The 23,442-nt window shown below is 39.6% G+C and overlaps 1 protein-coding gene across 2 annotated transcripts in view; it reads right to left on the bottom strand.

The window, feature by feature from the left end:
• Positions 1 to 203: 203 nt before the first annotated feature.
• The window catches only part of LOC126481483 (arginine--tRNA ligase, cytoplasmic), a 139,447-nt gene continuing 116,208 nt past the window's right edge, over positions 204 to 23,442 (bottom strand). For both annotated transcript variants that reach the window (XM_050105262.1, XM_050105263.1), the window contains exons 10-13: positions 20,634 to 20,799; positions 19,949 to 20,271; positions 17,152 to 17,293; positions 204 to 320 (exon numbers count right to left, since the gene is read on the bottom strand). In XM_050105262.1, coding sequence (XP_049961219.1) covers positions 211 to 320; positions 17,152 to 17,293; positions 19,949 to 20,271; positions 20,634 to 20,799 — 741 coding nt within the window. In that variant the 3' untranslated portion in view covers positions 204 to 210. The remainder of the gene's footprint in view (positions 321 to 17,151; positions 17,294 to 19,948; positions 20,272 to 20,633; positions 20,800 to 23,442) is intronic.

Genomic DNA, 23,442 nt, shown 5'->3' with positions numbered 1-23,442 from the left:
CAGTTATATGGCAATATCTCCACAGCCGTTAACTGTACTAGTTACAGAAACAACCTTAATTTTTCAGATGCGTTTCTGGTTACAAGCACAGTTATGCCACTTTTTTTACTCAATGTCTTGTGCACAATTCATTTATGTTTACTAACACTGGAGATGGTAACCACAAGACAAAACAACACAAATAAATTATTTATTTTTCTTGATTAAGCACTACATTCGTGAAACAGTTTTGATTCCAAGCAGATAAAAACACTTCTCCATAACGAGAGCAACAGCTTCACACAGCAGCAATCTTCCCATATTTATTGCTTTGATCTCACCTGGAACAAACACTTTATGTTAGTATGCAATAAACTTTGCTTTCTACTTCTAATTTATTTAAAATTGTATAGTATACACATATCACATTGAAAAAAAGGATAACATCAAAGGCAAACCCCACAATTTATTTAACTACCTATTGTAACACTACATTTTATTGCTTAAGCTCCCCCCTCTCATACTCCCCTCCCCCATACGACTTTTCGTAATTAAAAAGTTATTTTATTAATATCAAGCACAACTCCCTCTATTGGTTCATCCTTATTGGCGCAACCTTCAAATGACTTGACGATGGACACCAATGTACACAGCAGTGGGATACAAATATTTCCATTGTAACAACATACCGTAAATTTGAAAAGTGAAGTTCAGACTTATTTCTGTCAGTTTGTTACAAGTTGTTATAACGTCAAAATACACGGCAAAATTTAAGTTAAATGCGTTATTTTACACCAATCGAAATGGAGCGAAAGATGCTGGAAGATATTTCTCCATAGATCCTAATTCAATATTGTACTGGCAGAGACAAAAACATGAACTCATGGCTACAAAGGGAAGCTCCAAATCTTTCCGTGGGTCTGAAAACAGTGAAATATCCCAAAATTGATAATGGTGTAATTGCTTATGTCAATGAATTTAGGAATGATGGTTGTGCTGTCTCTTACGAAACAATCCTGCTGTGGCTGCCCACTTCATACATCATGGCACCTACTGCATTGGCACCCCACTTCACGTCCAGCCACCATGGGAGGCCTGCATCACAGGGTGTATATTCACCAGGAAAACCTGCGTCGTCTGTGTTGTCAACACAATTATTTAATGGCGGTCACAACACACCAGGCCTCCACCAACAGCTGCCAGGGACCGCTACCCATTCACGGAGCCTACAGAACAGCTTCACCAGAGGTCGCAGCTAGCCCAGGAACTACTCTGATATGCCAGGCACATGATCGCAAATAGTTATGGCAAATACATTCGCCAAACGGGCTTTACAGGGTGGCACACTGCCGGCAAAGGGCAGTTCAATGAACTGCTTAGAAGTATACAGAGCTGCCATCCCGGTAGCCATGGCCAGATGCCTCTTCTAGGTGGCCGATATCTTGCAGATGGACGTGGTATAGTCGACGAACATCTCTACCCATGAAGAGTCGGGTCGTGTGATGATCCACAGTTGTGTTTACTGCATTTCTATTTTGCTAGTGTAGATACTTCAGATTCAGAACAATGCTTGTGAGATAGCTGCTATGCTGAACACTGACAGAAAGAATTTTAAAGCAAGCGTTGGTTGGATGATTCGTTTTATGAGACAGCAAAATCTCAATCTACAAAGGAAAACATCTTCATGCCAGCATTTACCTCAACACTACACAGATAAGGTACCACTGTTACATAGTACAACTGCAACAGCAATATGACTATTTCCTCTTCCAGGTTGGTAACACTGACCAGACACCAGTGTTTAACGCGTTGCATAACACCACTGTTGCTCCAACTGGCTCAAAAAGTGTCCTTGTGAAGACAACTGGAGCAAAGATTATTAAAATGCACAGTGATCCTGTGCATTGCAGGAGACAGCAATAAACTTCCACGGTACACCATTTTTAAAACGAAGACATTACCAAAGGAGACTACCACACATGGCATTCACTTACTAGTTCAGGAAAAGAGCTGAATGATAGCAGATTTGATGGTGGATTGATTGGAGAAAGTCTAGGAAAGATGACCAGGGCTATTATTACAAAGGAAGACCCTTCTTGTCCAAGACAGCTTCTAGGATCACCTTCTGGAAGTTGTAAAGGAGAAAATGAAACAGATGAAGCCCCATCCTGTCATCATCCCTGGAGATTTAACGCCCATTCTTCAATCTTGAGATGTCAGTGTCAACAAGCCTTTCAAAGAACATCTTTGAGACACCTGTATTCAAGATGGACGGCAGAGAGGCAATATAAGGAAGCCAGCAATACCGATGATGTGCAAGTGGTTAATCAGTGCAAGGGAGAAAATAAGTGTCGATATTGTTAAGAAGAGTTTTTAAAAAACTAGGATTTCTTGTGTCATTGACAGTGGAACAGTGAAAATGACGAAGATAATATGTTATCTGAGCCTAAAAAATAGCGATGAAAGCGAGGCCACAGAATAGTGAGAGAAAAGAAACAAACAACTCATTGCTGCTTTTCATTGTAGACATAATGAAACCACGGTACGAATCCAGTTCTTTTGTGTTAATTAAAATAAATACTGGTATGTACCACTTTTTTCACAATTACTGTAAATAAAACTTTTACCTACCTAATACAGTGTATCCCTTCCTTTCTGAATTCCTAGAAGCATCACTCTACTACTTACTTAATTCTCTCCCTAGTGTTTTCAAGAAATTTTTTCAAGGAAAAAAGGGCGGTATTATGTGATAAAATGCAGTACATATAGTGGTCAGTTTTCTGTGAAACTTATTGAAGCATACACTATTATTAAATTTATTTGCTGATTGTTTGCTGAATCTTTTTGAATGTGTGGCTTAACTTTGAGATCTACTGTACAAAATTTGTGTGTTCGATGAACTCAAGCAATGGAAATTTAAGTACATGCAAAACTCACTTTGGGAAATACATTAATAAATGCAAAGTCCAACTTACACATGCCTACTGACAATAGTTAAAAACAACTGCAAGACAGCCACTATTGGCAAAATGAAAAACAAGACAGCCAAAGCAGTACATAACACAATAAACGAAAACCACAATCTGTAACATTTCTTCTTTATGAATTTCATAAAGGATAGCATGTTTGTACCATCATTTACAATAATGCTCACTAGCTTCCAAGAACTCATGTCAGCAGTCTGGCACTGATTTGCCAAGCAACACCTTGGAACAGTTATCACAAGCTGGTGAATTTTTCTTTTAACCAGTATCACTTCTACTGTAATGTGTTATCTCTGTCAGTCCCACTCACAAGATAGAAATATTTGACGGCAATAATTACTCTTTTGGAGCTGGGAATTTCTTTTTTCTCTCACTGTGTAATTTACTGTTGCTGGCAGCTTCCAAGCTTATGATCTGTTCACATATACAAGAGTGGGACAAAAATATGGAAACACCATGAGAAATGCGTAGTTGAAGATAAATGCAAATGCTAGCCAAGCCCACAGGCTGCGCTGTTGTATCTGACCACAAATGGTACCTGTGCAAGGTCCTCAGTAAATTGCAATGTCAGTTGTAGTCAGAACAGTGTTCTGTGTAGTTGTGACGGCACTATGTTGGAGCTCAGTGACTCCAAATGTGGGGAAATTGTTGGTGCTTGCCTGGTGGGTGCTTCCGTAGCCACAGTAGGTGAAGTGTTTGGTATTTCGAGAGACAGTGTATCGTGTGTATACCACATAACAGGAAAAAGGAAAACATCCACTAAGTCACAACACTGGCACACATGTGATGAGTGATCGCGGCAGATGGTCATTGAAGACAATGTGATGAAAAATAAAAGGACAACAGCTGCAAAATCACTGTAGAACTATATTGTCACACTTGTGAACCCTGTCAGCACCAAAACAACACAAAGGGAGCTCCATACGCAGGAGAAGGCAGGGCGAGCTGGAATTTCAAAATGCTCATCAGTGATGCAAATGGCCATCAATGGAAGAAAGTCATTTGGTCAGATGAGTCTTACTTCACATAGTAGCCAACAACTAGCTGAAAAGGGGACCATACGAGTTTCCCCTCACTGATTTGATTCATAGTGACAGGGTGTGTCAGAGCATAAATAGAATTTCAACTATGTAAACATGAGGACACAACTTCCAACCATTTTCTATGCTATTGAGATAGAAAATTTTAGGCCTGCTTACAGACTTCGTAGGATCACTTGGTAACCATGGTGTCCACAGCCGAGCATATAAACACTTAATTTCTTATGTGCAAGCTCTGGATCAAATCTCGTTTCACTTCTAACTTTTGAAGAAATCTGCATCAGTATTCGATGACATGCTACAATATGTGTGATATGGTGCAAAACTGTGGGACAACTGAAAAATGTTCATGAGTGTAAACCAAGTTTGTTTTGCAATATAAACATTGAAAAACCCATGCCCATGGAAAAATTAAAATTGTTTTGGAATATAAACATTGAAAACCTATGCCCATGGAAAAATTCGGCATTCATTAGACATGCTGTATGTCACAATAATTACTGTTTTCCGTTATCCTACAATTAGTATCATCCTGATTTGTGCAGTACTTCATAGGTTACTCATTATACTTGTCACAAATGTAGCTGCAATAATAATAATATGAATATTATTAAATTTTTATAATTTGCACAGTCTTAACACAACTGTTGTTATAATTACACAGAAATAAAAAAAGTACCGATGGCGAGGACCCAGAGACTGCACGCTTATGAAACTAAGTGCTTACTCTCTTAACTGCGACTCACTGCGCCCCTAAGCAGTACTGTAAGCAAGCATGCCTAAAAGTTTCTAATTCAATTTTCATGAAACTGGTTGAAGGCTGCAACTTCCCACTTGAAGTCGTGGTTGTGTGCGGCACACACTGTCAATACAAATAAATTCAGTCAGTGGAAATTTGTATGGTCCCCCTGTGTGAGTTTACGCCCCAAGACTGAAACATAACAGGTGTTTGGTGGTGATTCGGGCAGCCAATCGTGGTATTCCATGGGCCCCATGGTTACTTTGCAAGGTCGCATTACTGCCAAGGATTATGTGACCATTTTGTCTATCAGGTCCATCCCATGGTGCAATGTTTGTTCCCCAGTAGCGATGCTGTGTTCCACAATGACAGGGACTCTTTTAACACAGCTCGTGTTGTCCAGGACTGGTTCTAAGAGCACAAGGATGATCTGTCACATCTTCCCTGGCCACCACAGTTACCAGACCTCAATATTACTGAGCCCTCATGGTCTACTTTGGAGAGATGGGTGTGTGACTGCTATCGCTACCTTAAATGGCCACTGTTTTACAGGAGGAATGGTTTAAGGTTCCCTTGAAAACCATTCAGGACTTGTATTTATCCATTCCATGACAATTGGAAGCTGTTCTGAATGCCAAATATATTCCAACACCATGTTATGCTGCTAATGTGTTTAGTGCTTCCATATTTTTGCCCACCCCGTGTATTTTAACCCCTACCATTTTGAAACAGAGTGAACATGCCATTTACCACTATCTCAGTAACTCTATCAGACGTGCTATACTGGCAATGTCCACTGCATGTATGATATTTCAAAACAGAACCTGGGAGTTTTAAATTTAGTTCGCTGTTTTGGCAGTTCAACTTTTTCTTGCACAATTATCATCATCCCCTGTTTATAATAATTTCTCCTACACACCCCAATCCTCCTATCTCTCACATACTTCTCTTCATTCCCTGGTTTGTCATTTCACATTATTCCTTTTCTTATTAGTTTCTTGCTCCTCCGCCAACTTATTTTTTAAATTTTTACTATAGCTCAATGGGAGAAAGGGTTATGTTGGATGAAGTAGGCGAGGAGGGAAAGGAGGAGGAGAGAGGGAGGGTCAGAGAAGAATAGCTGCCAGCTGGGAGGGAAAAGTAGCACATGCACAGGAGTGGAATGCAGGAGTACAGAAAGGCAGCAACTGCATGGGACAGAATGTGGCAAGGGCACCGGTATAAGTAATTCTCGTGTGATACAAGATGCTGATTACACAGAGGAGAGACAGAAAAAGGACCAAGACTTTGGGGAAAAAGAGTGTGTGAGGTGCAAGATGAGTGAAGTTAGGGTCAAAGGATGGGTGTGGAGCAGGGGGCTAGCAAAGATTGAAGCTAGGAAGACTACAGGACCAAAGGATTTGATGCAAGGACAGCTCCCATCTATGTAATTTAGAGAAGCTGGTGTTGGGGAATGGAATCCAGGTAGCACGGGTTGTAAAGCAGTGTGTTCTGCCATTAGATGGCTGACCCTGCTATTAGTCAAAGTTTGGCAGTGACGATTTATTTGGGTAGACAGCTCGTTGGTGGTCACACCCACATAAAATGCTGTGCAAAAACTGTAGCAGAGCTGGTATAAAACATGACTGCTTCCATAGGTGCCCCTGTTTGTTATAAGATAGGATAATTCCATTATGTGATAGACTAGTTTGTGTTGGGTGGGTGCATTAGACAAGTCCTGTCTCCAGGTCTACCACAGGGGTCAAGGGTATGACCCATATGGCAAGGGGTTACAATTTGGTGTGGTGTATGGAAGACATAAGATTTTGCATAGATTGGATGCTGGGCTCTCATTCATCCACAGCCTCAATAATTTCTTTCTGATCCATTTCACCTTCACCTGCTCAGTCCAATCTGCTACTTTCCTGGATGTTGAACTCAACCTCTGTGATGTCTCCCTCCATACTGCTGTCCATACCACACCCATTTACTTGCATTGCGACAGCTGTCATCCCTTCCACGCCAAAAAATTACTCTCATATAGCCTGACCACCCAAGGATCGTGCAAATGCAATGACACGAAACCCCTTGCCCAGTATGCTGAAAGCCTTACAAAGGCCATCACGGACATGACTATCCTCCAAACCTAGTCTGCATAAAAATTCCCTGCATCATATCCTTATACTCTCTAATCTTTTGACAACACCAAAGAATCAGCTGCAAAGTAATGTCCTCTTCATCACTCAATTTACTCCTAGACTGAAATAAATGAACCATATCCTTTGCCAGGGCTTCAACTATTCATCATCGTGCAGGGAAATTAATACACAACTCACAAGCTTTACCGTTCCTCCTCCAGTGATACCAATTCCACAACCCACACAAGCTACCTTATATGCTACCCATTATTAAGCCATGCCCACTCTCAACACCTTGACACATGGGTCATAGCACAAACCCTGTGGAAGAACCAGGTGCATGAACTGTCTGATAAACCCATCCAGGAGATTCTACTCCCATCCCATCACAGGCCTATTCTATCTTATCTGAGACACCAATCATGTCATTTGTAAGCTATGCTGCAGTTTTTGCACATTTTTTGTGGTCTTGACCATCAATCGGATGTCTATGTGTGTGAATGGCCACTGCCAAACTGTGGGCAAGAGTAGAGTTGACCGCCTAATGGTGGGATATGGTATGGAACACAAAATGTTAGTTCTCAATGGCTGCTTCACAACCTGTGCCACCTGAATACCCACCGTCTCTTCAAACACCAGCTTCTCCCTATCACACGCATGGGAGATGAATAAATGCTTCACACAGTTTTTGTCAAGTCACATTTATCAACTTCTAGCTTTTGACAACTTCCTCTGCCGTCATCATTAGGAAATTTCAGTAGGCCATTAAGTACATTAGTTGGTGTAATTATGCCAGTCACGAAGTCACAGAACTTCCACATGAAACCAGAGGCTATGTCAATGTCTATGAGAAGAGTATGTAGCCACTGTCTCCGTTAAAGTAGTTGTTACACATTCTGATCAAAGTGGTTTCTTACTAACATAATTCAAGTAGGTAGATGCATGGGATAATATTTTCTTTCCAGAAAACATAATGGTATGTTTGACTGTGATGCTGTTTTTTTTTGCAGCAGTAGATTTGTGGAAATCATGATATTTAATATGGCATCAATGTTCTGTGCAGCATTCTGAAATCATTCTTATTTACTGACTAGCAGGTACTTCTGTATCTGACTGTGATTCAGATTCCCCACCTAACATGGACATGGACATGTCAGAAGGGCTACAACTGCGAGCAGCAGGTGCGTGCCGCTGTTGTAAGGGGAGCTACTGCAGAGATATGCATGGCACTTGGTGGCACCAAGTGGTGACTGTTTGCCACTGAGACTGTAACCCGGGCTCGTGACGTTGCTCATTCCTTGCTGTACTTTATAACAGTTTATATTGCGCCACTGCACAGTCAGATTCACTTAGTTTGTCTCCAGTCTAAAGTAGTTACCAATTTGGAACACTGTATTGCTACACAGACTTTGCCTCCCCCCCCCCACTCACTTCACGCACTCACTCTGCTGCGGACTTAAAGGAGCATGTGTTCATTTCGCTATGGTTCAGTGTGCTCACCGAAGCAAATGACGATAAACAGTTTCTACCCACGCTATGCAGGATAGCTAACTGGTGGCGAGGAACTTTTTCATCATGCATTTTCAATTAGTGAATCATGGGTCCTGTGTTTAAGTTGTGGCAGCAGCAGTTGCAGCTACAGCAGTGGGAACAGCACATATGCTCTTCCAGTTTCTCCAGAATCAACAACAGATGGCAACTGCTGTTTCCATGCCTGCCCCCCCTCTACTATTCACTTCCTTCAACAAGGCAACAAAGAGCTGGAAAGTTACAGCATTTTGAACTGAACTGCAAGGTAAGTCAAACTGATGACCCTGAACACTGTTTTGCACTGTTACTGTCATATACCAGTAAATACTACAAAATGGTACAAGAATTATGCCCAGTCTCGGACCCTAGTAGTATGAAGTTTGCAGTTTGCTGAACGAATACTATGGTCACCAAATGCACGTCTTTGCAGCTAGGCTCAAGTTGGTGCTTGTCCCTCCTGTGCTCTGCCCCCACATATTACAAATCATACGCACTGCGTACTGGGGAATGTGCTAAACAAAAGCAATGGTGCAGAACATACCGTTCGCAACTGCTATGACCATGTGCAAAACCAGTCAGCCCCAGCACAGCATTTTAACACCCTTACCACCCATGGCAAAGAGCAGACTTGGATTTTGCTGGCCTTTTCCAGGGACTGGTGTGATTGTTGGCACTGAAGCCCTTTCAAATTTTTTGTATGTAGTGCATATGTCTGAAACATCCTCTGGGGCCACAGCCCAAGCCTCATCTACTATCTTTGCTAAAGAAGGGGCCTCAGTTACATTTGTTTACAACAACATCCCACATTTTACAGTTTTACTGGATTTTATATATGTAATTGTGTTGAGCACCCGACCACCACCCTGTTCATCCGGCATCCGATTTAGAAACTGAGTAGTTGGTCAGGACATTAAAGTCACAGATGAAAAAAATCTTGACACTGGCAAACTTAAGAGATACACGCACCAGCTTTCTGGCCACATACCGGGCCAACCCTGTCAATGGATGTAGCCTAGCTGAGATTTTGCACAGGTGCCGAACACATACCGTGTTTTATCTCATCTGGTGGCGCAGACTCTGCCCCCCTGCACCCCACTGGCTCTTACGTGTGGGCTCGCACATTCAGCTGAAACCTCAAGTTGACCCTAGGTGTCACAGTTGACAATAGGTGGCAACAGATGTTCGAGGTGGCTGTCAGCAAGCAGCAGTTGGTCTGTCACAGCAATCACCTCCACCCACAGCATGACTTGCCAGCCCGGAATCCTCCTCAGGCATAGATGGGGCAGCACCACTAGACTCGTCACAAAACTGTAGTCACAGAACTGTACTAACCTCAGGGCCTGCTCTTTCAACCTCTACCCTCCACCCACTGCAAGGCATCATAGGGAAGTAGAGGCTAACAAGCAACGGAGCCAATGGAGGTTCTCCTCCTTCCCAGCACACTTTGCACAGCTGCTGTCCCTACTGCCGGAGCCGTCCACTCCGAATGATCGTGGGATTGTGCAAGTTTTCAGGGTGAGTTGCCAATGGAGGCTGAACCATTGGCACCACCCGCATCACATAAGATGGACTGACTCAAGTTATGCCCCAGAGGACATTACTTCCCACAGAACATTACTGGGCCACAATCCATCCAGATGGTGCCATCTCCCACTCACTCTGGCTGTGGAGGACGTGCAGCTCGAGCCATTGGCAGGGATTCCGGTTTCGCCCTCTCTTCAGAAGTTTTGTACCCAAAAGTGGATTTTCTGCCTAGTGCAGACGTGAACATATCAAAGTTGCTAAGGCTGCAAACAGCAGCTGCATGCCATATGGCACCACCAGGAGGCGACTGTTTGCCACTGAGCCTGTGGCCCAGTCTTGCGGCATGATCATTCCTTGCTGACTTACAAGGAGAGGTCCCTAGAGATCGGATTAACTTTTGGAAAACGTCTATGCAGTAATGTAGGCTAAGATAACAGGTAGCACACCCTGCAGCCACTCAGCCTGGTGGGCACTTGTTGACTTTGATCATTATTTTTACTCAATAATTGGTTTAAATGTAATTTTTTACTACTCTTTTGTCACATCATTTTAATTGTCGTATCACCTTTTTTCAATTGCTTTTTTTTTCCCCATTATCATTCTTATTCCTCTTGAAAACTTCGTTCACGCTATTTCAATTAATTTTATGTATTAGTTTTGATTTAATTTATTTCCTTTTATCCTCCTACTTTTTCGTCCGTGTTAGTGAAGTCATTATTTATATTACTCATTTTGCTTGAATTTCATGTTACTTTCGTTTAGATCTTCATCTGCATTATTTCGTCCGTAGTGCAATAAGAATCTTTGTTTTCAATGTTTGTAAGACAATTACCACCAAATAAAAAAAAAGAACATCTTGTACCGAAAAATATTTTTCTGACACCATTGCACAGCCAACAAAAATAGATTATTTTGTCTTTTGCTTTTTAAGCAGCAGATCGGCATTTTCAAATATTTTAATATTACAGTGAATAAATAAATATAATTAAATTCACATTCACAAAAATTCTGAGAGGAAAAAGAATGATGCAAGGAAAAAAATGGGAACAAATAAAAAAGTTCATACTGCGAGTAAGGTGATGCGACAAAGGAATACAACCAAAAATTACATTGAATATCTTAATAAAAATAATGATCAAAATCATTTCGATAAAGATTAAAAAATAAAATAAAAGTTAAGCACCAAATGAGATTCAAACCCACACCCTTCTGCATATGAGGCCCGTATCTTCTCTATTATGCCACAGAACCAACCTACACATCAGTACTTTCTTAAAGGTAATGAGCGTCACATAAAATTCCAAAATATTTCTTCATCAAAAACTCACAATGGCGCATCAGAGTGAGTGGCTGCAGGGTATGACACCTTGAGTCTTAAGCCACATCACTGTACAGACGGTTTCAAAAAGTCAATCCCAATGCTCAGGACTTCTTGTTGGTTTGTTTCCGGCCTTGAGTGGTTACCGATTTGTAACTGTTGTAAACCTATGCTGACTTCGCTACGTCCCGATGACTTGACAGTGCTTTGTTCACATTGCGAACTCAGTTTACTACGGACCTATAGGAACATGTGTTTGGTTTCCTGTGGTTCAGTGTGCCCACTGGAGCAAGTGACGATAAACAATTTCTAGCCACACCACACAGGATTAAAAAGGTACTACGTTCATGAGATATTTTATGAATTCCATACTTCGTAACGAAAGGTATGAAAGCAAAGGACATTCATGCCGATTTCCAGAATACACTGGTAGTCTGCTCCTTCATATTCAACTGTTGCCAAGCAGACAAATGAATTTCAAATTGGTCAGGAGAGCTTAGATGATGAGCCAGGAAGTGGTCGGCCAAGATGTGTCATTTTTCCAGAAATCATTGCAAAAGTGCACAAAATGGTAATGGAGGATCGCCGATTGAAAGTGCGTGAAATTGCACACACCTGCCAGATGTCATCTGAAAGGGTATATCACATTTTAAAAGAAGAATTAGAAACGAAAAATTTATCTGCAAGACGGGTGCTGCGGTTCTTGACACTGGATCAAAAACACATGAGAACGGACATATCGGAACAATGGTTGGCCTGTTTTAGGAGAAACAAACAAGATTTTTTGCTCCAGTTTGTGGCGACATACGAAACTTGGGTGAGATACTATACCCCAGAGACAAAACAACAGTCAAAACAGTGAAACATGCTGATTCTCCACCACCAAAGACAGCAAAGACAATTTTGGTGGAAAAGGTCATGGCATCAGTGTTCTGGGATGCAAAGGGGATTCTGTTTGTAGATTAACTCCCCACTGGGAAAAAAATTACGGGAGAATACTATGCTAACCTCCTAGGCAAACAGCAACAAAAGATACAAGAAAAGATGTCAGGTTTAGCAAGGAAGAAAGTAATCTTCCATCAAGATAATGTGCACTCGCATGCATGTGCCGTTGCCATGACAAAATTAAACGAACTAAGGTATGAATTGTTGCCACACCCGTCTTATTCACCTGATATGGCTCTGTCAGAATTCCATCTCTTCCCAAAACTGAAAATTTTTCTTGGTGGATGAAGAACTGATAGCCGGAGTTGACAATTCTTTTGCAGGCCTAGAAGAAACTCATTTCCGAGATGGGATCAAAGCACTGGAATATCGTTGGACCAAATGCATTAATCTACAAGGAGACAACATTGAAAAATAAAAAAAAGTTTCAATGATGTAAGAACTTTTTTTCTATTCCATTCTGAGAACTTTTCAGACCACCCCCACAGCTCTGAAGAAAGGAGGGAATGCTGTGGGCTGAACACTTTCTGATGATTATCTTTGTGCTTTTTGTTACCTATGGTAGTTCTTCCAGAATACATTTTCCAGATATCTGATCTCAGACTCCCTGTTTTAGCTTTATATATCAGCTTATTTAAAATTACTTTCATATGGGTTGGATGATACCACCAAATAAAATATTGTGATTTCGAAACATCTACTGTAACCAAACACAGGGTGTATACGTGGACAAGGGAAAAAAGAATTTCTGGATTTTCTCAAATGTACCAGTTAAAAATACACTTTTTCCGGGTTAGGTGACAGAATACTTTCTCTTGGAACCACAAAACTTAGCAACCCTTTGAATGGCTGAGGTTTTATACACTGACATAGAACTCCCTGGCACTTCAGAGTATGAACACTCCCCCCCCCCCCCCCCCCCCCAAAAAAAAGATTCATTTTGGAAATACGTTTCATGAGCAGCAGCATGTACGCTGCATATTTTTGTTTTACGAAAGTATATATTTGAATACCACCAAACACAGCACGTTAGTTCCTGAAGCATTGAAATCAGGACTGCTATGCACTTTAGTAAGCTAATCATAGCTGACGTCACATGATCTCGCCAGCCAATGATAGATCTTCAGAGCATGCGACACGTGATGTAGTCAGCCAACAGCAACCAACATCACTGTTCAGTAGTGTGAACATATAAATATGAAAAGTTAATGGTTTAAATTAATACGCATTGTGTAGCTACAAGAAAAGCTTTCACATATAATATTGGTCTTTTTTACACATGTTACACTTTAATACATCACACAAATATGCCAGTAAATTTTAAAATAATACAGAAATGTCTAGGCATGAAATTCTGCTAAGTGGTTGGTCATCACAGTGTTAAGCTTTAAATGAGAATCAAATTCTCTGTGATTTAAGAAATTCAAAGCACATTCACACACGTAACATAATTCATCTTGCGTAAAATGAAATTTACTTCGAAAGTAATGCTTTTCAACCACCATTCACAGTATTTTCCCATGACCTGTTAGATTCATTTCAGCAGTTGTCAGAGAGCACCAGAAAATGGCATTATTGCGCGTGCGCAGCTACAATGACGTAGGAAGCCCACATGTTCGTACCTGTAAAGTGTTAACAGAGCTTACATTACGTCTTAAATGAAACAGAGCAACAGAAGGTACTCCAAGAGCATCGGAATTTCATAAACCAGACTAAAATGCATAATTTGGCAGAAAGTGCGCATTTGTATGTCCAGATTCACAAAGAAATAGGCCCCAACCTGATGTTAAGCTTTTCAGTGTGGTTTTTGGGCTGCAAATTATCTTGGGAGTACCAGTATCTAATGCTTGGTTCTTTATTATGGCATAATGCCATATGTGCCGGGAGATAAAAACGGGCACTTGTAATTCAGTCACCAGTTGACACTAGCCAGTACTGTGGAATAAAATGCTACGTTTCAAATAAATTGACTGCATCTGCAGAAAAGATTAATAAAGGCCAAATTTCTTTAGCAAATCAACATAAATAACTTCAGTATTCTGAAAGGCAATTAATGCTTGACTGCCAAAACCTGGAATTAAAATAGAACCAGGAAACTAAAACTTATAACATTTCAGTCTTTTGTAATTATATGACTATTTTAATTCACTTGCTAGCTCTCGGCCACATAAATTAGTTTGGTTTTCATTTGACGTGAGAGTTGTAAACGAAGAAGAAACAGCAGAATCAGTAAACCTAAACATAGGTCACATGGAGATTAGCGTCCTCTCCACTGCTACTTAGACTGCTCTGTGATGTGCCCGAATTTGGCAGCTTGGACTTGCCAGAAGAATTTTTCCGGCTGTGTCTGATTGCTTGTTGCTACTGCTAATACAGCTAACAGCCGTACTTCAAATAGCCATAAGCGGAAGCAGGTTCTGCTCATATGCGAATCAACTGCGCATGCGCATGAGCCTGCTGGCAACTGCTCAAATGAACCTAATGCAAACCGTTGTGACCTCACCGTCATCGGAAGCAGTTTGTTGTTATGAAGTATTGCATAGTCTTTGCCCTAAAGCCTTTGACACATTTTGATGTTGGCAGGCGCTTGTCTGTGCAATGTCGTTTGTTGTCGGAAAAGGCACATTTCCTTTGCAACTTAAGTTTATTTTGGTTTTCTTTCCCTCGTTTATGTTTTATTGCTGCAATATTATTCTGCAATAGTGGGCTAAAGTAAAAGTCTTTGTTAGAGTATCAGTTCTTACCAGTCAAAGTTACAAAATTTTTAACTGAAAACTAAAACAATGAAAAATTCCCGGGTTTTTCCCAGATCTCCCGGGTCGTGTACACCCTGCAAACAGCCTCATGAACAAACTGGCATTCCGGCCTGAGATACTGGAGGTGGCGGTCATGTGTGCATAAGCAGTGCTCACTTGAGTGTATGATGGTATATTTTTCTCTTTTGCTGATGAGGGCTGTAGCTGAAAGCTTTACGTAAGTGTCTTTTAATTGTGTCTGTCTGCAACTTAATGTGTCTTCTTCATGGTAAGTAGCAATCTATATTTTCCTACATTGTTGATATTCCTACCTGGAGTTTCCATTGTTTAACATACGATTATGTTTGATGGAACGGAACTAGCAAGCAAGTGCATCATAATATAAAAACCACCAAATACGGAGTTCAACTCCATGTGACTCGATACAAGCTTTGCTTGTGATGTATGCTGCATGTCACTCGCCATGTTACTCTCCACGAGGCAAAAACCTGACATGGTATATTCTTCCTTTCACACTCTGAATGTAGTTGAATGTTGAATTACACAATGTGGCATCATCAGCTCCTTATACACAAAAATTTTCATGCCCCGTGAGAGGATGCCTGTAGCATACGGAAATTCCGTGACTTCATAATGTCTACATGACATAAATCAGCCAACTAAAGTACCTAACAGCCAATGAAATCTCCTAATAATAACAACAGAGGAAGTTAATCACAGCTCAATACTTACAAATGTGATGTGGCAAGAGCTCTTGTGAAGCAAAGCATTTATTCAGGAAAGGCACATCTAAAGACTATGTTGTCATATATCGGAGTTGCAACTGAAACACATCACTACACCATAATACTCTTTCCCTCAATCTCTGCTAGCTCCTGTCCAAAACCCATCTCCAACCTGCCCCAAAACTGAAACATCAAGAAACCTGAATCCAACCCTTCTTCCCCAGTCTCGCCTTTCTCTGTTCTGTCCCCCCCATTCCTAATCCACTCATTCATGTCATCATCATCATCATCATCATCATCATCATCACACACAGCATGAACTGTGCCTTTACTACAGTAATTACAATTCTCAGATTGCTCTAATAATTCACTTCTTGTTAGCTGGGCAATTACAAAGGCTGACTGCTATGAGGACATGGGTTCAATTCCCAGTACTGCTGCGATTTTTCCCTTGGTAAGAGAACTGGAATAGGATGCACTTAGCCTTATGAGGTCACCTGAGGAACTATCACAATGACAAACATTGGCTTGAAGGTCTGAAAGAGAGGTGAGGCCTCATGTTCCTGTATACAGTCTCCAAATGATGCCACATGGCAGATGACGACTTGGGGATCCCTCAACACTGTGTGGTCTTCAGGGACTAAACACACATTAACTTTTTGAAACCATTTTGTTCAGCTCTTTCAACAAATAATGTTCTTAATGACTGAAACTTCAGTCTCCAAGTTCCTCCAACTTCCACTGGCTTTCCAATTTTTCCTGCCTGTCCGTAACTGGTGGAGTAGCATTCTGTGTCTACAATGTGTTTCTGAATATCCCACAGGTTTCAAAAATTCCACAGATGTCATCCATTTGCAATACACAAAAATAAGTAATACACAAAAGTAAGTTTTGAGTTGCCTCATTCAGTCTCCCTTCCCCAATGCAAAAGCAGCTCATTTCATTCCATAAAAATTCATGTCTAGTAAATAAAGAAATTTAGCTCAGCATGACCACATTCACACTTACATCTAACAATGCATTTTCTGCAGTGCTTGTGACAATTTCACACCACTTACCATGATTAGCCATGCTTTTTTGCAGTAAGTGATTAATTAGGAGGAAATAAGTTTGCTGGTGATTTTTACACCAATTATAAGTCTGACAGTAATACGTATAATACCAGTTTAATTCTACTACACATTTATTTTGGTTGACATCAATTATTATTTTGCTCTTTCTGTACTAACTATACTGCAAATGTTCACTATTTCTCACAATTCACAGCACTCTCAGGACAGAAAAAGGCAAAATAATAATTCAGTTAACTCTGTGTTTTGCAAAGTTTGTAAAAAAAACATACTCACAAAAGATAACGGTAAAAACAAAAAAAAAAAAAAAAAAAAAAAAAAAAAAAAAAAAAAAAAAAAAAAAAAAAAAAAAAAAAGAAAGAAAATGGAAACCTACTCAAAATTCTGAACAGACAAACTACTATTAAAAGAATTTTATGCTTACCTGTAGAATCTTTTTCCACACAGTAGCAAGCATCATAAAAATCAGTAAAAGTGCAGCTAATTTCGTAGAGATATTCACATAAATGATGGAGACAGAGATCTTTTGTTATTTTTTCTAAAGTCTCAGGCAGACGAAGCAGCACCTGTAAAAGAGAAATAAATATTCGTAACATATTTCTGAAGTAATTTCATAATTAACAACAGCAATAAAAATGTACATACAGTGGAGACACTTTTAGATTAATTATGCTTACTAGGTTTCAGGTTTTTTAAGGTGAAAATTACACAATAATTAAGCATAACAGGTAAACATGCCTATCACATACCTTATGAAAATATATAAAACAAGTACTTACAAAGAAATTACAAAATTTGACTATATTTCGAAACCTTATGATGAGTAGAAAAATAACTCAAGTAATAATTTGGGTAACTTTAATACTATCATACAAACTCAAAGCCAAAATTTCCATCTGATGATAATGAGGAGTGACAAATGCCTTGGTTAGTATTTACTTTAATGTATGACGTGTATTTAAAAAGTGTCAATGGACTTGGCACAGTGATAACACCAGTTCCACTTCAGATAACTGACATTAAGCACTGTTACAGCTTGACTAGCACTTGGATGGGTCACATCCAGGTCTGCCAAGCACTGCTAGCAGGCCGGGTGCACTCAGCCCTTGTGAGGCTAACTGAGGTGCTATCTGATTGAGAAGTAGCGGCTCTCATCACAAAAAAACACAATGGCCAGGAGAGCGGTGTGCTGACTACGTGCCCCTCCTCACCTATATCTAGTGACACCTACAGACAGAGGAAGGCCTGTTCCCATGGAAAGAAAGAAAGAAAGAGGGAGCTACAAGGTACGTGTTCTCTGTTTGTATTTCAATGTTGGCTGCTCAAAGTGGCACGAATGCAGCACCATCTTTTGATTGTTTGCAAAGCCACAGAAGTTGTCATTTTGATTCAGTAAGTGTTTGCTGAGTGACAGCAAACTACAATGGCTATGGAAATTGATGTTCGTCCAGTTGGGAAATATCTGCTGTAATTCCGAGTTGTGTGTGCAAAAGAATGTAAAGCTGATCAAATTCGTAAGGAGTTAAACCTAGTTTATAGGCTTACAGTAATGAGTAAAGGAAGGGTGCGACAATTGTGTTGAGATTTCAAAAGTATCTGTACAAATGCATATGATGAAGTGAGGAGTGGCAGTATCCAGACTGATGCAGTCACGTAACACGCTCTGGGGAGCACAGTATCCAAAAGCTTGGCAAAGATTTTAACCTTGTATATGTGCCTGTCAACTATCCATAGTATTACACTTGCAAGTCAAGTTGTCAATAGATTAACCCAAGGAAGATTGCACCAAACTAAATATAGCGTTAATTTAGGAATTTTCAATGTAGTTCTTCTTTCACTTCCTGCTTAATTCCAGTTTATATGATCCTGATTATAGCTAGGGTAAGAACAAAAATCAACATTAACAAAAATCAACATTCTACACTTCTTTTTAAAATATCTATTCATAACTTAATCTAAAGCTTGTCTTGAAGTAAGTATTTTTGATTTTACTGTCATTTTCACTATTATGTTGCAATCTAATTTAACAAAAGGCAATGTACTTATTACGAGTCCTACATCTACACAGTATTCGCCAATGAAGTGTCTAAATACAAGTATTATCTTGTTTACTTTCAAACTTTTATTTTTGCTCGCATCATTATATTGGTTCTTTATCACATTAAAAATGATTTCACTTTAGTTACTGTGCCATATACCTACTTGTTTTGTGGTCTGACTGTGGCGGATCTATTGGTTCTCTCCCTACAGTGCACAGACTGCTTCAGTTAACACTGTACTCTTCGAGAAAGTTTATTTGTAATAGTGTGATTACTTGGCATATCTCATTGAAAAAATAAATATTAAAAAAAAAAGGTTCAAATGGCTCTGAGCACTATGCGACTTAACTTCTGAAGTCATCAGTCGCCTAGAACTTAGAACTAATTAAACCTAACTAACCTAAGGACATCACACACATCCATGCCCGAAGCAGGATTCGAACCTTCGACCATAGCAGTCGCTCGGCTCCAGACTGTAGCGCCTAGAACCGCATGGCCACTCTGGCCGGCAAATATCAAAAATTTTCAGTGGCAAAATTAATCTACCAGTCTATCACAACATGGTTTAGTTGTTAAGTGCATTTGAATGGATTTTTTACTGAAAGAACTAAAAAAATTGCAATCTAATAACATTAAGCACTGTTGGAAGAATCACTTGCAATCTGAACAAAATGATTAGCAACACCAAATGCCTCCAATAGACTTTGATTTTTAGACAGACAGTGACATATTACAATGTATTAAAACCTTATAAACTTGACAGATGGGTTATCGTAAACCTAAATACAACAGTAATTCATTAGCTCCTGGGGTTCATATTTTCAGTACACTACACTTCATCTTTTCTATACAAAGGGAAATAATAAATGTTAAAATATTCCTATCAAACTGCTCAATGATAAGATACCACCGACCAGATGTGGGCAAATAGCAGCCCGCTAATGGTTTTTGGGCGGCGCGCCAAGACAGAATTTTCATGTAGCTATTTATGTGTTTTCTGAAGCTCCTGCCATAGATCATACGTGCCTTACAAGTGAATACTCAACTAACATCCCTGATAAACAGTTAGAGTTCACACTCATACTTTAATACGAAGTCTTGTATCAAATTAAGTTCTTACGTGTACAAGGGCAGCTGAGTGAAAATAATTTCATACGGCTGCAGGATAGATTTTCTACTTACCTTTGCAAGCTTCCATTCACGTTCATGAGTGATCGAAACAGGTACAGTTCCAACAGCTTCACGTACTTTTGATGACTCAAGTCCAGCAGTACGTGCTATTGATCGAATTCGAGTCAGAGCATATAGCAAATACACAGCAGTATTGCCACGATCCTCTAACATCTTGTCAAATGAAAATACATAGTCATGATTTCGATTGTGTGACAAGTCAGCGTATTTTATGCAACCATATGCTACGGCTTCCTGGGCCTGAACTAATTCCTCCTGTGTAAGTACCTGATCCCGTTGCTTCTCTTTCAGTTTTTCCAAAGAGCGGCGAAGACCTTTAGAAAAAATATAACAAATTATTTTCTGATTTTCTGCTGGCACGTATTAATTCCTTTTATGCATTATATTTGAGGCACATAATACTGATTAATAGCCTTAAAATGTCTATGTTTTTTGCACATAAACTATAGTAATAATAGCATAAAATGCACAGTCTTTCATTTAATTTAAAGAAGGCATACGTTAATGAACAAACATGCAAAGAGGATTAGAAGACAACCTATTTATTTATACATTATGTATGGAATTAGCTGAACCTTCACAGTCCTAGTGTATTCCTCAGCAAAAACTAATACAAAATTTCAAAAATAATATTAGAAATTATAATGTACTAACACATTCAGAACAATATGTATACCTTCATCAAGTAGTTCTACAAGCCGTACTGTTTCACCAGAACGTGTCTTGAATTTCTTTTTATCTTCTCCAAGGACGAGCCCAAAACCCACATGGTCAACACGGACATTTGGTTTCAGAATACCAACACGTTTTGCACAGCTGAAGAGCACTTTGAAGTGACCTGCCTGAAATATACAATCTGAGTTAGTATGACCATTTGATTTAGATATAAATACAAAATTCCAAACTAACTACAGCTTCAAACGTAACAATTCTTTCTTACATCCACAGAAGTAACAGGATACTAGCATATATATGCATCTGCAACGACAAGGTCAAGTAAACTGCTTATCACTACAACTTATAGCGGAAGCACTGGAATTAAGAACTGTGAATTATTTTATTTTTCCACAATGCACAGAAATTTCAGTCAATAAATCCATCAGTTTTTATGTACCTCATAATCTCCTGCTGTCTGGTTCATAGAAATTATCTATTCTGGAAAATCCAAGATGGAATGTAACAATATGATGAAAAGGATGCTTCTTGCCATACAGCGGGGATGCTGAGTCGCGGATACGCACAACAAAGAGACTGTCAGAAAGTGAGCTTTCAGCCACCTTCATCGGAAATAGACAACAAACACAAACACACACACACACACACACACACACACACACACACACACACACACACACAAATGCAACTCACTCAGCAACCAGAGACTGTGGTCAAGTGTGTGTGAGCTGCATTTGAATGAGTGTCTGTATGTATGTTGAGTATTTCCATCGAATGTCTTGTTGGCTCAAAGTTCACTTTCTGACAGACATTTTGTTGTGCCTATCTGTGACTCAGCATCTTCGATAATAGCAACTATTCTTTTCACGATATTGTTACAAATTATCTATTCTGTTCGACTGGAAAAATTTGGGAAGCATCAATTCAATTAAAATAGTCAATCAAAAATGCAAGTGTCTTTGAAACAGTAAGACTGAATTGCCTTGTGCTCCTGTGCTATGTTTCATATGTATGAATTAATTGTGTGTGAAGTAGTTAATAAGAGATGTAAATTGGAGGAAAAAATGGCAAATTAATTATAAACATTTAACTGAAGCGTATAGCATTGTACCTTGTCTTTGGCTAATAAGAATATAAAATAAATGTAGTCCTATTTTACAGTAAGTGCTGGATGCTGAAGAGACAAGACCAAAGAATAAATTACACAGAGAATGTGATACCAGAATATGATGACCACCCAACTGTTATACACAGGTTTTCTTGAGGTCCATTCCATGGCATGTTGTGTTCTTAATAAAACATTCATCAATTAGATCTCATTGCTGTCAATTAACAAGGATAGAGTAACACTTTAGCAAATAGAGCTAGTGAAGATTCTAATATAGATATTATCCAAGCAAATCAGGAGCCACTAACAAATTTGACACCATGGAACATTAAACAGCAGATAATCACCAGCAACCGTGTCTTTAACGCATGGGGGCAGGGCAGGGAAACTTCCAATTTCTATCACATCGTTGAGATACTGCAGTTGGAAGGGTGCAAACTGGCAAACTTGGATGTCCTCATTACGAAATGCTTCTTCTGACCTAGACCAGAGGTCACAAAACCTATACATCAGGGTACACATTCCTAGTAAGCGTACTACAGGAACATCCCAAAGGGGCAATACTTGACAATCAAGAGTACAGAATTGACTTTTTTTTAATGTATGAAACAAATGCAGGTATTACCAGCACTCGCTACAAAGGGATGAAATGCACAGAGCACTGGACTTACCCTTGCACCTTCAACTAATACTAAAAACAACCAAGGATAAGTACTGTGCATGAACAAATGAAATGTGACCCAGGTTTCTTACTAATGACATCAAGATCCCCACCATACAGCCCACCCTTCACAAGACTGGTGGGATAATTATATGCAGTAAGAGAGCTTGGCCAGACATTTACTGCACACTGTTTTGCCAAATGACAGCTAGGACTCAGACAATAACCATCAATCACAACATTATTACCACAACAGAACAAAAACAATGTTGCCTTACTTCCATTTGCATAGCAAGAAGCAACAGTGATGATCACACTTAAATTGGACTATGCATTTATGTTCAATAATGAATGGTAGCTCACAATTTTTGTTTGCCGAAGAGGCCCCCAGGTCCCAAAATAGTTTTGGTATTATTTTAGGCAACTGTAGTATGGGCCACACAGTCAAATGGCTGACTGGGCAGCAAAGGTAATAAGTAATATTATCAAAGTCTGCTTGTGATACCTTTGGGTGGTCTGATAATTTGGACTGAATGGTAGAGCATGCTGATGACATCTTAGAGCTGCTGTCTGAGAATTTCAGCCACAAACTTGAAGAAAATGCAAACCACATTCTTTGACAGATGCAGCAATGGTGCGGAAGTGCTAAATTAAAAATAACAGCAAAAAAAAAAAAAAAAAAAAAAAAAAAAAAAAAAAATGTACATTGCATCCAACCCTAAAGCTACATGACAGTCCAACCACTCTGCATTGTTGGCATTCACTAAAGAGTATTCCTTACTGATGGAACGAACTTTTCGGCACAAATACACAGTCTACAAAAAGATGCCTAAAATTATCACCACTTCCACTGGCAGCTGCAACTTAACCTCAGTGAGCACTTTGAACTTTGCAGCAAGCTCTTGAGCACAGTTGCTAAATTTGGTACAAAACTGAACTGCCCTACAGTGAGGAATTCACCTGAGACTGACAGAAACCTTTACCAGCAGAAGTTCTCCTTGTCATTCTTGAAATATGGCCCATCGACATCACAGTGAAATA

Source organism: Schistocerca serialis, chromosome 5, assembly GCF_023864345.2.
Source record: "Schistocerca serialis cubense isolate TAMUIC-IGC-003099 chromosome 5, iqSchSeri2.2, whole genome shotgun sequence".
In the NCBI taxonomy this organism is placed as follows: Eukaryota; Metazoa; Arthropoda; class Insecta; order Orthoptera; family Acrididae; genus Schistocerca; species Schistocerca serialis.
The sequence above is the reverse complement of the archived record's forward strand: the minus strand, read 5'-3'. Positions and strand labels throughout refer to the sequence as shown.